At 33.8% G+C, this 16,326-nt stretch overlaps 1 protein-coding gene across 1 annotated transcript in view; it reads left to right on the forward strand.

Annotated features, from left to right (window-relative positions):
* The window catches only part of CCDC73 (coiled-coil domain containing 73), a 127,833-nt gene that overhangs the window by 49,469 nt on the left and 62,038 nt on the right, over nucleotides 1-16,326 (forward strand). The window contains exon 6 of the mRNA XM_049648681.1: nucleotides 8,924-8,962. Coding sequence (XP_049504638.1) covers nucleotides 8,924-8,962 — 39 coding nt within the window. The remainder of the gene's footprint in view (nucleotides 1-8,923; nucleotides 8,963-16,326) is intronic.

The following is a 16,326-nucleotide window of genomic DNA, read 5'->3' on the forward strand; positions in this document are numbered from 1 at the left end:
TAGTTTAAAAACTAGGTATAGTTTTCTTGCTAGGTATAATATTCTTGGTTGGCAGATTTTTCTTTTGGTACTTAGAATATATCCTCCCACTCTCTCCTGGCCTGTCAGGTTTCTGCCGAGAAGTCTATAGATAATCTTATTGGAGTTCCCTTAAATGTGACAAGTTGCTTTTCTCTTGCTACTGTCAGAATTCTCTCTTTGACCTAGACAACGTGATTATAATGTGTCTTATTGTATTCTTCTTTGGGTTCATTGTATATAGTCCTCTGAGTCTCATGAATCGGGATCCATTTCCCTCCCAAGATTTGGGAAGTTTTCAGCCATTTTTTTTTTAATGTTCTTATTTATTTTTGAGACAGAGACAGAGCATGAACGGGGGAGGGTCAGAGAGAGGGAGACACAGAATCTGAAGCAGGCTCCAGGCTCTGAGCTGTCAGCACAGAGCCTGATGCGGGACTCGAGCTCACAGATCATGAGATCATGACCTGAGCCGAAGTCGGAAGCTCAACCAACAGCCACCCAGATGCCCCAGCCATTATTTCTTTATATAAGCTTTCTGCCCCTTTCTCTTTTCTCCTTCTGGGACTCCAGTAATGCTTATATTGATTCCTTTGATGCTGTTTTGTAAATTTTGTTGGCTTTCTTCACCCTCTTTCAATTGGTTTTCTTCTCTGATTGAATAATTTCAAATGATGTCTTCAAGTTCAGTGGTTCTTTCTTCTATTTGATTCAATGTGCCCTTGAAGCTCTCTGTTGCATTTTTTTTTTCATTTCATTAATTGCATTTTCCATCTCTACAATTTTTTTAGTTCTTTTAAAAATGATTTCTGGGGGCGCCTGGGTGGCTCAGTCGGTTGAGCGCCGACTTCGGCTCAGGTCACGATCTCGCGGTCCGTGAGTTCGAGCCCCGCATCGGGCCCCTGTGCTGACAGCTCAGAGCCCGGAGCCTGTTTCAGATTCTGTGTCTCCCTCTCTGACCCTCCCCCATTCATGCTCTGTCTCTCTCTGTCTCAAAAATGAATAAAAACGTTAAAAAAATTTTAAAAATAAAAATGATTTCTGTGTCTATTGAACTTCATTTTATACATATATTTTCCTGATTTTGTGGAATTTTCTATCTATAGATTTTAAGTAAATTATTTTTTCCTATTAATGACTTACTACATGATCCTGTGGTAAGACACTTTGTCTTTCTGAGCCTCAATTTTCCTTCAGGTAAAATGAAGAAATTGAAATATATCAGAATTTCTCAAATAAGTTCACTTCATGAACCAGTAGCATATCTACATTATTTGCTCTGGATGTCAGGAATAAGGAATTTTGGGAGAGGTATTCATTCATCCACCCAAAAGAGACATGAATAAGAGAACATAGATAGAAGGTGGTAAAAGTTGGGTTGGGAGTAATGACCTGTCACGTTTTCAGGTCTATAGCTCTATGATGTCATGTTATTTCACTAAATTTTAAACTTACTGAATTTTGTAAATTAGGATAGTAATTATTCCTACAGAACTGAGGGTATATTTAACACATAATGTATTATTTGTACTATTGGAAACACAATTTTATTAGGCCTTACCTAACCACAGTGACAAAAGGGAATTAAATTATAGTAGTGTGTACATTTATCCATAAGGATTTCTTAGACATTTGGGTACTTTTGTAGTTTGGAGAGTCATAAACTTACAGAGGAGTTGAAAATACAATACAAAGAACTTTTTTTTTTTTAATTATTTAAGAGTATTTTGCCAATCTAATGCCCTTTTGCCCCCAAACCTGTAGTTTATCTGTCCTACAATCAAGGACATTCTTCTAAAAAACCCTAACAACATCATCAAAATCAGCAAGTTAACATTAACACATAACTATAATCTCTCAGGCCCCAGTAAGGTTTTACTAGTTGTCCTAATAATGTGTTTTATAGCAAAAAGATCTAGTTTAGAATCTTGTGTTGCATTTATTTGTCATACCTTTTTAATCTCTTCTATCTAGACTAGTTCCTCAGTCTTTGTGTGATTTTTATGACTTTGATACTCTTGAAGATTAAAGACCAGTTGTTTTGTAGAGTGTCCCTCCATTTGTGTTTATAATGATGTTTCCTCATGATTAGATCAGTTATATATCTTTGGTGGTAATATACAAAGAAATGTATTGTTCTTATAATTGAATCCTATCAGTTCATAATTTTAATTTCCCTATTGATGATGTTAACTTTGTTTATTTGTTTAAGGTAGTATCTGACAAATTTCTTCACTGGAAAGGTACTCTTTTCCTCTTTGTAATCAGTATTTCATAGGGAGGTACTTTGAAATTATGTAAATATTCTCTTTCTCACCAAACTTTTAATATATTCATTTATTTATATCAGTATAGACTCATAGTTTTTATTTTATTTAGTGGATTAAAATCTATGACTGTCATTTATTTCGTTGCTCAAATTACCCTTGATTTGGCTACTGGGAGTCTATAAAGCTGATTACTGAGTCTTTTGGATATGCCTTCATTCTTTCAGCATTTTCCTGCTTTTAGATAAAAACAAATATGCCAGGATCATTTTATAATTTATCTGACCTCACACTGGAATGAGCCATTTTTCCATTTTCTATGTTGCTATGGTTCCTTTTAGTGGAAAATAATATGTAGAAGCAAAGAGCTGGGCACTATTACACTTGTTACTATTGATATGTCACTGCTTTCAGATTTTCTTGGTGGACAGAGATCTATGTATGTATTTACATACACACAGATATCATTTATATTTGTGTTTATTTATAACTTATAATGTTTGTTTCTCTAACAACCTAGGTATATAAAAAACCATGAATTCACATTATCTCTAATTTTAATACAAAACCACAAGGTTAATTTTCATTTATTTTCTCCCTGTATGTGTACATTTCTTTCCTCTTACAGTGAGAAATATGACATTCTTTATCCTTAACGTATTTACTTGTTCAATAAACTACCCTGTGTAAACCAGTTTACCATTTTGCCGTGCCTTCCTTCCTAAATGAATGCCTTCTTTTCCCTACTTGGACTCTGACCCCTTGAGCTGGGTTGCCCTTTTTCAGTGTTGCCCTCCTCACCCTCCTCAGCTTCTTTTTAAATTTTATTTTATTTTCATTCCAGCTTAGTTAACATAAAGTGTTATATTAGTTTCAGGGGTATAATATTGTTATTCAACAATTCTGTACTTCACTCAGTGCTCTTTACAACAAGTGCACTTCTTAATCCCTATCCCCTTTTTTGCCCATCTCTCCCTGCCCCCCCCAGCCCCGCATTTCCTCTCTGATAACCATCAGTTCTCTGTAGTTAAGAGTCTGTTTCTTGGTTTCTTTCTCTCTCTGTCTCTCTCTCTTTTGCCTTTGCTTATTTGTTTTGTTTATTAAATTCCACATGATTGAAATCATATAGTATTTGTCTTCCTCTGACTGACTCATTTTGCTTAGCATTATACTCTAGCTCCATCCATGCCATTGCAAACAGCAAGATTTCATTTTTTTTTTATGGTTGAATTATATCCCACTTACACATATATACAACACTTGGGTTCCTTTCATATTTTGGCTATTATATGTATCCCTTTGAATTAGTGTTTTTGTATTTTTTGGGTAAATACCTAGTAGTGTGATTGCTGGATCACATAGTAGTTCTGTTTTTAACTTTTGAGGAACCTCCATACTGTTTTCCATAGTGACCGCACCAGTTTGCATTCCCACCAATAGCGCATGAGTGTTCCTTTTTCGTCACATCCTCACCAGCACTTGGTGTCTTGTGTTTTTGATTTTAGCCATTCTGACAGGTGTGAGTTGATATCTCATTGTAATTTTGATTTGCATTTTCCTTATGATGAGTGATGGTGAGCATCTTTTCACGTGTCTGTTGGCCATCTAAATATCCTCCTTGGAGAAATGTCTGTTCATGTCTTCTGCCCATTTTTAAATTGGATTATTTGGTTTTTGGGTGTTTTATAAGTTCTTTTTATGTTTTGGATACTCACCCTTTATCAGATGTGTCATTTGCAAATATCTTCTCCCATTCTGTAGGTTGCCTTTTAGTTTTGTTGATTGTTTCCTTTGCTGTGCGGAATCTTTTTATTTTGACGTAGTTCTAACAGTTTGTTTTTGCTTTTGTTTCACTTGTCTCAGGAGACATATCTAGAAAAATGTTGCTATAGCTGATGTCAGAGACATTACTGCCTGTGGTCTCTTCTAGGATTTTTATGGCTTTAGGTCTCACATTTAAGTCTTTAATCCATTTTGAGTTTATTTTTGTATATTGGTGTAAGAAAGTGGTCCAGTTTTCTCAACACTGTTTGTTGAGGAGACTGTCCTTTTTCCATTGGGTATTCTTTCCTGCTTTGTTGAAGATTAATTGACCATGTAATTGTGGGTTTATTTCTGGGTTTTCTGTTTTGTTTTTCTGATGTATGTGTCTGTTTTTATGCCAGTACCATACTGCTTTGATTACTACAGCTGTGTAATATAACTTGAAGTCCAGAATTGTGATACTCCCAGCTTTGCTCTTCTTTTTCAAAATTGCTTTGGCTATCAGGGTCTTTTGTGGTTCAATATAAATTTTAGAATTGTTCTACCTCTGTGAAAAATGATGATGTTATTTTGATAGGGTGGCATTAAATGTGTAGGTTGCTTTGGGTAGTATAGGCATTTTAACAATATTTGTTTTTCCAATTCATAATCGTGGAATGTCTTTCTGTTTATTTGTGTCATCTTGAATTCACTTATCAGTTCTAGTAGTTTTTTGGCGGAGTGTTTTGGGTTTTCTTTTATTTCTTTTTTTTTCTTCAGTAATCTCTGCACCCAACATGGGGCTTGAACTTGTGACCCCGAGATCAAGAGTCACATGGTCTTTGGATTGAGCCAGCCAGGTGCCTTTAGGGCTTTCTGTATATAGTATAATGTCATCTACAAATAGTACCCTACTCAGCTTCTGATTCCTCACAATAGATTTCCCTCGGTTGGGATTGTCTTCCCCATTCAGGCCTGATACCGTGTTCTGGAATGGTGCTACTACGACCTGTTCACCCCTTTCCCATGGATACCTACCTTGCCCTACTCTACCCCCATTGACTTAGGACTGAATTGTTCAGGAAAAGGGAAAAGGTTAAATACTTTTTAACATAGTTTTGAGGGACTTTATTCCCAAGTAACATAAAGCCAGTTAATGGAAAATTAATGGGAAAATAAGGTGTGCTGTAAAGAAAGGTACTTTACAGTCAGTTTTTCATGATATTTTCTATAAAGTAAGGGATAACTATAATAGCAAAACATTTGTACTCTGTCTTTGAAATTGGCTTCTGTAGTTAATAATTAGTGTCAGTATAGTTCCTGTATTAGAAAGGTGTCTGTATCTGATACTATAATCCAGTTCAGTGTAATTTAAAAAAAAACTATTTTTAATGTTTATTTATTCTTGAGAGAGAGAGAGACAGAGCACAAGTGGGGGAAGGGCAGAGAGAGGGAGACACAGAATCTGAAGCAGGCTCCAGGCTCTGAGCTGTCAGCACAGACAGAGCCTGATGCGGGGCTCGAACTCGCAAACCGTGAGATCATGACCTGGGCTGAGGTTGGATGCTTAACTGGCTGAGCCACCCAGGCGCCCCCAATTCAGTGTAATTTTAACATGAAAAAAATCATATATATATATGTAGCCTGCATAAAAAGATTTCATGTCAGCCTAATTATATTGCTTTCAAATTCTACTTATGTTTTATTGGAACACAACTATGTGGTAGCTTTTTAAGGTGGAAAGTGCTCTAGAGATGTTGATAAAATAGAGCTATGAATCATGATTCAGAAAGAATTAATGTTTGAAGAATAGTGACCAGAAAGAATTTTGTAAATTTGCTCTAGATGTATGGCTTTTATCTTTAGCAGATGGTAGCTGTGTTAGGGTTCTTCAGTGAAACAGAGCCAATAGCATATATATATTGGGAGAAATTTATTATGAGGAATTGAGTCACCCAATTATGGAAGCAGAGAAGTGCGATAGTCTAATGATTCCATTGCTTCAAATGCTGATCTCATCCAGAAACACCCTCACAGATACACTCAGAAATAGTCTTTTGTTTCAGTTAAGTTGCCATATAAAATTATCACATTAGCAGATATGAAATTCAGGGTTAGAGTGAAAGTGTTTCTCTCTTATCTTTCCAGATGACTTCTATCCTTTTACTTTTCTTTTGTTGGAATGCCTTAAAAAATACTCTGATCTCATCCCATCTCATGTCTTTCAAATGGGACGTATGTTCAAGACTTTCAAATATGTATCTCCAGCCTAGATTGACATGAAACATTGTATGTTCAAAATCATAAACATGATTTTTTTGTTTTAGAAAATATTCCCCTACCAGGGTGCCTGGGTGGCTCAGTCAGTTAAGCATCCAGCTTCGGCTCAGGTCATGATCTCCCTGTCTGTGAGTTCAAGCCCCATATCAGGTTCTGTGCTGACAGCTCAGAGCCTGGAGCCTGCTTTGGATTTTGTGTCTCCTCTCCCTCTGCCCCTCCCCTGCTCGCATTCTCTCTCTATCAAAAATAAACATTTAAAAATAAATAAATAAATGATAGAAAATATTCCACTCCTAAAAACTAACTTCTTTTTCTTTTATTTCCTTAGTAATTATGTCTCCTTTTTTTTTTAATTTTTTTTTTTTTTTTTTACTTTTTATTTTTGAGAGAGACAGAGACAGAATATGAGTGGGTTAGGGGCAGAGAGAGAGGGAGACACAGAATCCGAAGTGGGCTACAGGCTCCAAGCTGTCAGCACAGAAGCCGACTCAGGGCTTGAACTCACAAGCTGTGAGATCATAACCTGAGCCGAAGTTGGATGCTCAACCGACTGAGCCAGCCAGGCGCCCCTTATGACTCCTTTTTTTTCCTGTTGCAGATTTGTCAACATTTCCCTCAGATTATATTCAGTTCTGGCAACGTCTTACTACATCCATTATTAAAACCCTAGTCCTCTTTCATTATCTTCTTTCATCTGGATTATCACAGTGGCTTATTAACTGGTTTTCCTGCTTCCACTTTTGTTCCGTGTTAGTGTTAACACTCAGACTGATCCTTTAAAAAAGTAAGTCAGGCTATGTTATACTTGTGCTTAGAACTTTTCAATGTCTTCCTGTCTCATTTAATATAAAAACCTAAGTCTATATCCTGCATTACAAGACCTACAATGAATTGGCCCTCTCCCCACTCCTACTTTTCTCTGAACTCCTCTATTGCTGTTCTTCTCTTTGCTTATTCACTTCCAGCCACACTTTCTTGTGGTTTGAACACACCAGATGTTTTCCCCACCTTAGGGCCTTTGCACTTGCCGAAATACTCTTCCTCATTCCTGTCCAATGTGGACTCAAAAGATGTCAACCTAGAAAGAATTTTCTTGCGTATCTCATGTAATCTCTTTCCTTGATTTATTATTTTTCTTTACTGCTTATCAATATTTAATAGACCTTATATTTTAACTTATTTATATTGCTTATTTTCTACAATATCCAGAATTTAAGCTGGATGAGATTTTTTTGGGGGGTTCAATATTATACCCCCTGTGTGTACATTAATTATTTACTTATAGTATGCATTCAATATTTGTTGAAGAAATAAATCACACATAACCTCTTCCAAAAAAAAAAGAAATAAAATTATCAGCTTATTCAAGGCAGCATGCTAAAAAATTGATTTCATAGGAAATGTGAAGTAATTTATTTTTGCTTAAAATTTAACAAATATAAACAGTTTAAGAAAATGAGTACTCATACACAGCTGGTTGGAATTTAGCTTGGTCAGACATTCTAGAGGACTATGTAAGAATTGTTAAAAGTCTATAAAAAGGAACAAATATTAGGAATTCTGCTTATTGGAATTTATTGTGCTAAAATACGTAACTACAGTTCTTAGTACAAGCATGTTTATCTTATAGTAGTGTCATAAAACTGTAAACTGGGTAAACCTACAAAAATGAGAGTGATTTGGTAAAGTGGAATACTATGTAACCATTAAAAAGTTGTGTTGTAGATTAACTCATCATAGAAAGGTGTTTGTTATATATTAGGAAAAAATGGGCTACAAAATAGTTCATATATTGTTATTCCACTCCCCACTCACCCTCTTTTAAGGTGTAAATGCATAGCAAAATAACTGAAGTACCAAAGTATTAATGATTGTTATTTCTGGTTTCTGAGATGATTTTTTTTAAAACAGCTTTTTCCCTATGCTTTTCCATTTTATCAGATTTTCAACAAAGATCTGATACTAAAAAGGAAACTCTCCTAGAAATGCTGTTGCTATCCTGCTTGCTTTATTTTTCTTCAGAGTTGTCACTCTCTAACTTCTGTACTTTTTACTTATATTTTATTGACTATCTCACCATTACCCCCACTAGACAAATTCTAAAGGGTAGGGACTTTGTCTTGTTCAGTGCTATATCCCAGAGTGCTAGGAAAGTGGCTTGTATATAGTAAGTGCTCCATAAATATGTGTCGAATAATTAATGAATGTATTGGTTTTGTTTTAAGGAAGAAAGCTATGGTAAATATCATCTTGAAAAAAAATGTCCTAAGAAAAAAATACTGCATGGGAAATGAACACCACATTTTATAGCATACGGTTTTATTTATTTTATTTTTTTAAAGTTTACTTATTTATTTTGAGAGAGAGAGAGTGATGTATGAGTGGGGGAGGGACAGAGGGAGAGAGAGAATTCCAAGCAGGCTCTGCACTGTCAGTGTAGAGCCTGTCATGGGGCTTGATCTCACCAACTGTGAGATCATGACCTAAGCCAAAATCAAGAGTCAGACACTTAACTGACTGAGCCACCTAGGCACCCAATGGCATACAATTTTAATTTCAGGCAGAATTTAAAATAGATAAAGATTTATAATGAATTTTCTCTTTGTTTTTTCAAGGTTTCTAAATATTCTTTACAGAAGAAAGTAAGTGAAATGGTAAGGAAATTATAGAACATACACCCACTCTCCAGATTAGCACATCATATGTGTTGTATTTTTGTCAATATAAATGTGGCATTTATAGTAAAAAAAAGTATTTGCAATTGGATATTAAGATCCCATTTAAAGAACTGAATTACAATTTCAAATATAGCTTAAATTAATGTATTTCACAAATTTATTTCCAGATTACATAAATTGTTTATATATTATAAAATAAATTTAACCCAGTCCCAGATTACTGATAGAGGTCTTATTTCAATATCAAACAACAAGGAAATAAGAATAACAAAACCTCTTATTTTATTATTTTTTCTAGATATTTATACAAACATAATTATTAACGATTGCCTGAAAAAATAATATGAAGTAACATTTGAATACAACACTTGGGCTATGGTACTCATTCTTTACTCTTCAACAAGTGTTTTTCACATATTTCTCTTCTATATATTAAAAATTCATATTTGTATTTTTACAGCATAGTATTTTATGGAATATTTAGTTGATACTCTCTCTATCCCTCTTTGATTCAGAAGGACTTTTTTCCTGTATTTTTGATTAAGCAAAATTCTCCCATATCCACTGAAATCTTCTGAGGGCTTTTGGGTAGGCTTATGCTATTTCAGTTGTCATCTTTGGAGCAGACTGTAAGGCAAGTAAAGTAATTTTTGAGTAAGGTTTATATATTATATATATGAGAAGTAAGAAATGAGATATCACTCCTTATTAAATACAGAAAAATAAAGTAACTGTTTTGCTTCTTGAAAATGTTTTTGGTGTGTTAGAAAATAAAAAAAAAAGCATAGAAAGATTGCTAAGCTTGATTGAATAAAAGATGTGAAAATTCTGTCGCTGTTCAACTGGAAAGAATAAAGATAATATTGTCAGACTATTTTAAACTATGATTTTAATTAAGAAGCTGAAAAACTAGATTCCAGTTTAGCTTTAAGTACCATGACATTTGTACTGAAAGTCATCTTCAACGCTACAGTGGTTTTACACAAAATATAGTGAAATTGAATAATGTGCACTCTGACCTGGGAGATAAGGCTACAAGTTAAAGATCAAAGGCAACATAAAATGTATTTATTTTATTCCACTTGAAAATTTCATCAGATACTTATAGTCTTAGAAAAAATGGAAACAAGTTTTTAGTAATTTCTGAGTATTTTGTGAATATGAATGACAACCTCTTAAGAACCTTTTAAAATGATATTTGAGTTATAGTTATAATGTTATTTTCTAACAGTTCAAAGCATTAAATAATTTTGCATTAAAGTAATTTTATATATTGATACATACATTTAATATTTTATGTCCATTCTGGCAGAGTATTAAATGTATTTTAGATAATTGATTAAAGAGTTTAAAATAATCTTTTTTTATAAGCATTCTTACATTATTCTTTTTACATTATTTTTATATGATTCAGATGACCTGTATTCAAAGTACTGTATTCGGTAATTAACTTAATCTTATTTTATTCAAATCATTTTTCTTTTATGTAACTTAACTCTGTGGTAATTTCTTTTAGGAATTCAATAAGTTGATTTGTATATAGGTGGTAGAGGTGGTGATATGTCTCTAGATAAATTAACACAATTATGAATTGAAAGATTTACCTATCTCTACAAGTACCCTAGCCTTCTGTGGAGCAAGTGATCACATTGATCATTACGAATAGAAAGAATGCAACAAAAAATAATAAAAGTAAACTGTAGAACATCAAATTAACTGTTATTGTAATTTGATCATTGGTGAAAATCTTTCCGGTTGTGTTCTTATCGTTAGGTGACTATGTTGTATAACGAGTAGCTAATAGGACTTAGTAAATGAAGTAAGAACTTACCTAGCTGGCTCTTATTTATGTTTTATTTTTTTGTGTATTGCTTTCCTTTAAAGAAAAGACTTATAAGAAAGATTTCTTTTTCTTTATTAAATTATAGTTTACATACTGAAGGTTTCATATGATTTAAAATTACTACATTTTTTTCTTTCATAGTAGAATGTTTTTAGAATGAAGACTTATCTGGAAAAATTATAAATATTATGTATATCTGTACACACAAAGTATTGTAACTTTAAGTTAGTTTTTTTTTTCATGTTTATTTATTTTTGAGAGAGAGAGAGAGACAGCATGAGCAGGGGAGGGACAGAGAGAGGAGACACAGAATCCGAAGCAGGCTCCAAGCTCTGAGCTGTCAGCACAGAGCCCGATGCGGGGCTTGAACTCACAAACGGTGATATCGTGACCTGAGCTGAAGTCAGACGCTCAACTGACTGAGCCACCCAGGCACCCCTAAGTTAGTTTTTTAAAGTAGTATATACCTTCTCTTTGTGACTAAAAAAGGTAAAAATATCTTTTAAAATGTTTAAAAAATGAGTTTTATAACCCCAAATTGATTTATTTTGGGTTCATATTGAAGAAATTGAAAGGTAAGTTGCAAAATAGTTTTGAAGAATGTATGAAGTTTATTTTTGTGTTTTTATCTTTTTCCCTAAAATTAACTTAAAGTTAATTATTTTAAGGGAAATTGTTTTTATAAAGGTTTTCAAGTTGGTCTTCATAAGGAAATAAGAAAGGGGGAAAATGAGCAATTATGCTTTTAATTAGTAAATATAGTTGTAAAAAGTTGTAATTAGTAAAGACAGTTGTATAAATACTATTTTTTAATTATTCCTATTTTAAATGTCTTGAGGCTTCAAAGTAATCTTTTAGACCACACATGCACACATGCTCTTAATTATGCAGGAGCTGTCTTTTTTTCCTCTAATCTTGATATTCATAGATTAAGTTTGTTAAAATTTAAGTTTGTATTTGGAAAGCAATGAATCCTAACATTTTCTTAGGGACACAGTCCTTGCATTTAGTAGTAAAATTGTGTTAAAGAAGAAAATAGCTTGAATCAATTCACAGAGTTAAAAAAAACCCAAAAAACAAAAACAGTATGTTCTTAACTATTTCTTAATCATCTCAATAAAATTATCTTTATTTATTATATCATGTGTAATATTAAAGTTTTTTTTTTTAATTTTTTTTTTTAATGCTTATTTATTTTTGAGACAGAGAGAGACAGAGCATGAACAGGGGAGGGTCAGAGAGAGAGGGAGACACAGAATCTGAAACAGGCTTCAGGTTCTGAGCTGTCAGCACAGAGCCCGACACGGGGCTTGAACTCACAAACCGCAAGATCATGACCTCAGCCGAAGTTGGATGCTTAACTGACTGAGCCACCCAGGTGCCCCTAAAGTTTTAATAATAAGACTATAAAGTTATTTATATTAGTCTTTAAACAGAGTAATTCTATTCTTGGGTTTCTCATGCAAGTGTCACCAATCTGTTTTTGTTGTTGCTTCCCAAAGAATTTAAGCTATTTGCTGGCATGCAATCAGTGACAAACTTGACAACTGGTTTCTTCATCTGATTATCAAAACTAAATCAGAGCAGCCAACTAGGTTCATATGAACAGTCCCATATGGGCCTGTGTGGGCTAATGAGCTGTAGGTGCTCATGTAATTTGAAAGTCTTTATAGTATTTATCACAGCAACTGAATAGGCTAATATATTTGGAAATTACGTCATGCAAACAAATGAAACTGCATTTTACTTGAATTGACTTTGGCTTCAAGCAAAGGATGTTGGATTAGAGTATATCACAAATTATTTTATGTAGAGAAAACCTATGAAATCACTTTAATCTTTGCTCTAGTTTTAGTTATCAGGATTGTTAATCTTTGCAGGCATTGACAGCCTATTATGACTTTTTAACTGAAAGATTGAGGAAACCTATATTATGTAGTGGACAGTAGTCATAAAGGCTATATAAAAATAGATCTAAACTAAAAAATTGAAGAATTCCTGGTCAACAATGCTATGAAACTAAAAGTCAACCACAAGAAAAAAATCTGGAAAGACCACAAATACATGGAGGTTAAATACCATGATACTAAACAATTAATGGGTCAATAAGAAATTAAAAAGTACATGGAAACAAATGAAAATGAAAATACAATGGTCAGAAACCTTTTGGATGCAGCAAAAGCAGTTCCAAGAGGGAAGTTTATAGCAATACAGGACTACCTCAAGAAACAAAAATCTCAAACAACCTAACTTCATACCTAAAGAAGCTAGAAAAAGAACAAACAAAACCTGAAACCAGCAGAATGAAGGAAATAATAAATTTTAGAACAGAAATAAATGATCTAGAAACTAAAAACAAAAAACAATAAAACAGATCAATGAAATCAGAAACTGGTTCTGTGAAAAGAATCAATAAAATTGATAGACCTCTAGCTAGACCTATCAAGAAAAAAAGAGAAAGGACTCATAAAACCACAAATGAGATGAGAAGTGACAACCAACACCGCAGAAATACAATTAGATATTATGAAAAACTATGTGCCACCCTAGAAGAAATGGACAAATTCATAGAAACATATAAACTACCAAAACATTTAAATCAGAAATAGAAAATTTGAATAGATTAATAACCAGCAAATGAATTGAATAAGTAATTAAACTCTGAACAAACAAAAGTCCAGCACTAGATGGCTTCACAGGTGAATTCTACCAAATATTTAGAGAAAAGTTAATACCTATTTTCAAACTATTTCAGAAAATAGAAAAGGAAGGAATACTTTCAGATTCATTCTATGAAGCCAGCCTTATTCTGATACCAAAACCAGATAAAGACACCACAAAAAAAGATGACTACAGGTCAATATCCCTCATGAACACAGATGCAAAAATCAATGAAATATTAGCAAACTGAATTCAACAATACATTAAAAAAAATCATTCACCATGATCAAGTGGGATTTATTCCTGCATTGCAAGGGTGATTTAATATTTGCAAATCAATCAACATGATACATCAGTAAGAGAAAGGATAATGACCATTTCAATAGATGCAGAAAAAGCATTTGACAAAGTATAATATCCATTCATGATAAAAAAAAAAAAAACTTCAACAGTTAGGCTTAAAGAGATATCTAAACATAGTAAAGACCATATATGAAAAACCCACAGCTAACATCATCCTCAATGGGGAAAAACTGAGAGCTTCCCCCTAAGGTCAAGAACAAGACAAGGATGTCCACTCTCACTACTTTGCTTCAACATAGTGTGGGATGTCCTAGCCACAGCAGTCAGACAACAAAAAGAAAAGGCATCCAGATTGGTAAGGAAGGAGTAAAACCGTCACTATTTGCATATGACAGGGTACCATATGTAGAAACTTGAAAGACTCCACCAAAAATCTGCTAGAACTGATAAATGAATTCAGTAAAGTCACAAAATAGAAAATCAATGTGTGTTGCATTTCTATATACCAATAATGAAGCAGCAGAAAGAAATTAAGAAAACAACCCCATTTACAATTGCACAAATAATAGTAAGATCCCTAGGAACAAACCCAACCAAAGAGATGAAAGACTTATACTCTGAAAACTATAAAACACTGATGAATGGAATTGAAGATGACACAAAGAAATGGAAAAACATTTCCGTGGTCATGGATTAGAAGAAGAAATACGTAACGTTTACTTATTTTTGAGGGAGGGAGGGTGGGAGACACAGAATAGAGAGCAGGCTCCAGGCTCTGAGCTGTCAGTGCAGAGTCCAATGCAGGGCTCGAACCCATGAACAATGAAATCATGACCTGGGCCAAAGTCAGATACTTACTTAACCAACTGAGCCACCCAGATACCCCAGAACAAATTTTATTAAAATGTCTATACTATCCAAAGAAGTCTACAGATTTAATGTAACCCTATCAAAATACCAACAGCATTTTTCACAGAACTAGAACAAATAATTATAAACGTGTATGGAACCACAGAAAACCCTGAATAGCCAAAGCAATTTTGAAAAAGAAAAAGCCGGAGGCATCACAATTCCAGACTTTAAGTTTTATTACAAAGCAGTAGTACTCAAAACAGTATGTTACTGGCATAAAAGCAGGGAAAATGGGAAAAGGACAGTTTCTTCAGCAAATGGTGTTCCGAAATCTGTACAACATGTAAAAGAAAGAAATGAATCACTTTCTTACACCATACACAAAAATAAATTCAAAATGGATTAAAGACTTGAATGTGAGACTTGAAACCATAAGAATCCTAGAGGAGACCACAGGCAGTAATTTCTCTGATACCAGCTGTAGCAACATTTTTTTTAGATCTGTCTCCTGAGGCAAGAGAAATAAAAGCAAAAATAAACTATTGGGACTACATCAAAATAAAAGTACTTCTGCACAACAAAGGAAACAATCAACAAAACTAAAAGGCATCCTACAGAATGGGAGAAGATATTTGCAAATGATACATCTGATAAAGGGTGAGTATCCAAAATTCATAAAGAACTTCTAAATCTCAATACTCAAAAACCAAATAATCCAATTAAAAAATGGGCAGAAGACATGAACAGACATTTCTCCAAAGAGGATATTTAGAAGGCCAACAGACACATGAAAAGATGCTCAGCATCACTCATCATCAGAGAAATGCTAGTTACAGTGATATCAACTCACACCTGTCAGAATGGCTAAAATCAAAAACAAAGGAAACAAGTGTTGGTGAGGATGTGGTGAAAAGGGAACACTCATGCACTGTTGGTGGGAATGCAAACTGGTGCAGCCACTGTGGAAAAGAGTACAGAGGTTCCTCAAAAGTTAAAAAGAGAACTACTGTATGACCCAGCAATTGCACTACTGGCTATTTATCCCCCAAAGTCAAAGGGAAATATGCACCTGTATATTTATAGCAGCATTATTTATAATAGCCAAATTATGGAAGTAACCCAAATGTCCACCAATAGGTGAATGGATAAAGAAAAAAATGTGTGTGTGTATATATTTATGTGTCTGTGTGTATACACACAGTGGAATATTATTCAGTCGTAGGAAAGAATGAAATCTTACCATTTCCAACAACATGAATGGAGCTAGGGAATATAATGCTAAGCAAAATAAGCCAGAAAAAGACAAATACTATATGATTTCACTCATATGTGGAATTTAAGAAATAAAATGAACATAGGAAAAAGACAAACCAAAAAACTGACTCTTAACTATAGAGAACAAATTGATGGTTACAAGATGGGAGGTGGGTAGGGCGGATGGGTGAAATAGTGATATGGATTAAGGCATGCACTTGTGATGAGCATCAGGTGATGTATGGAATTGTTGAGTGACTGTATTGTACACCTGAAACTAATGTTACACTGTATGTTAACTAACTGGAATTAAAGTAAAAACTTAAAGAAAAATTCCTTGAATTAAAATAATGCTTTTAGACTAATTTTAGTGAAATTGTATTAGGTTTCTACCCATCTTCTGAAAGCAAATATAATTCTCTACATT

This window comes from Panthera uncia, chromosome D1 (genome assembly GCF_023721935.1).
Source record: "Panthera uncia isolate 11264 chromosome D1, Puncia_PCG_1.0, whole genome shotgun sequence".
Classification (NCBI taxonomy): domain Eukaryota; kingdom Metazoa; phylum Chordata; class Mammalia; order Carnivora; family Felidae; genus Panthera; species Panthera uncia.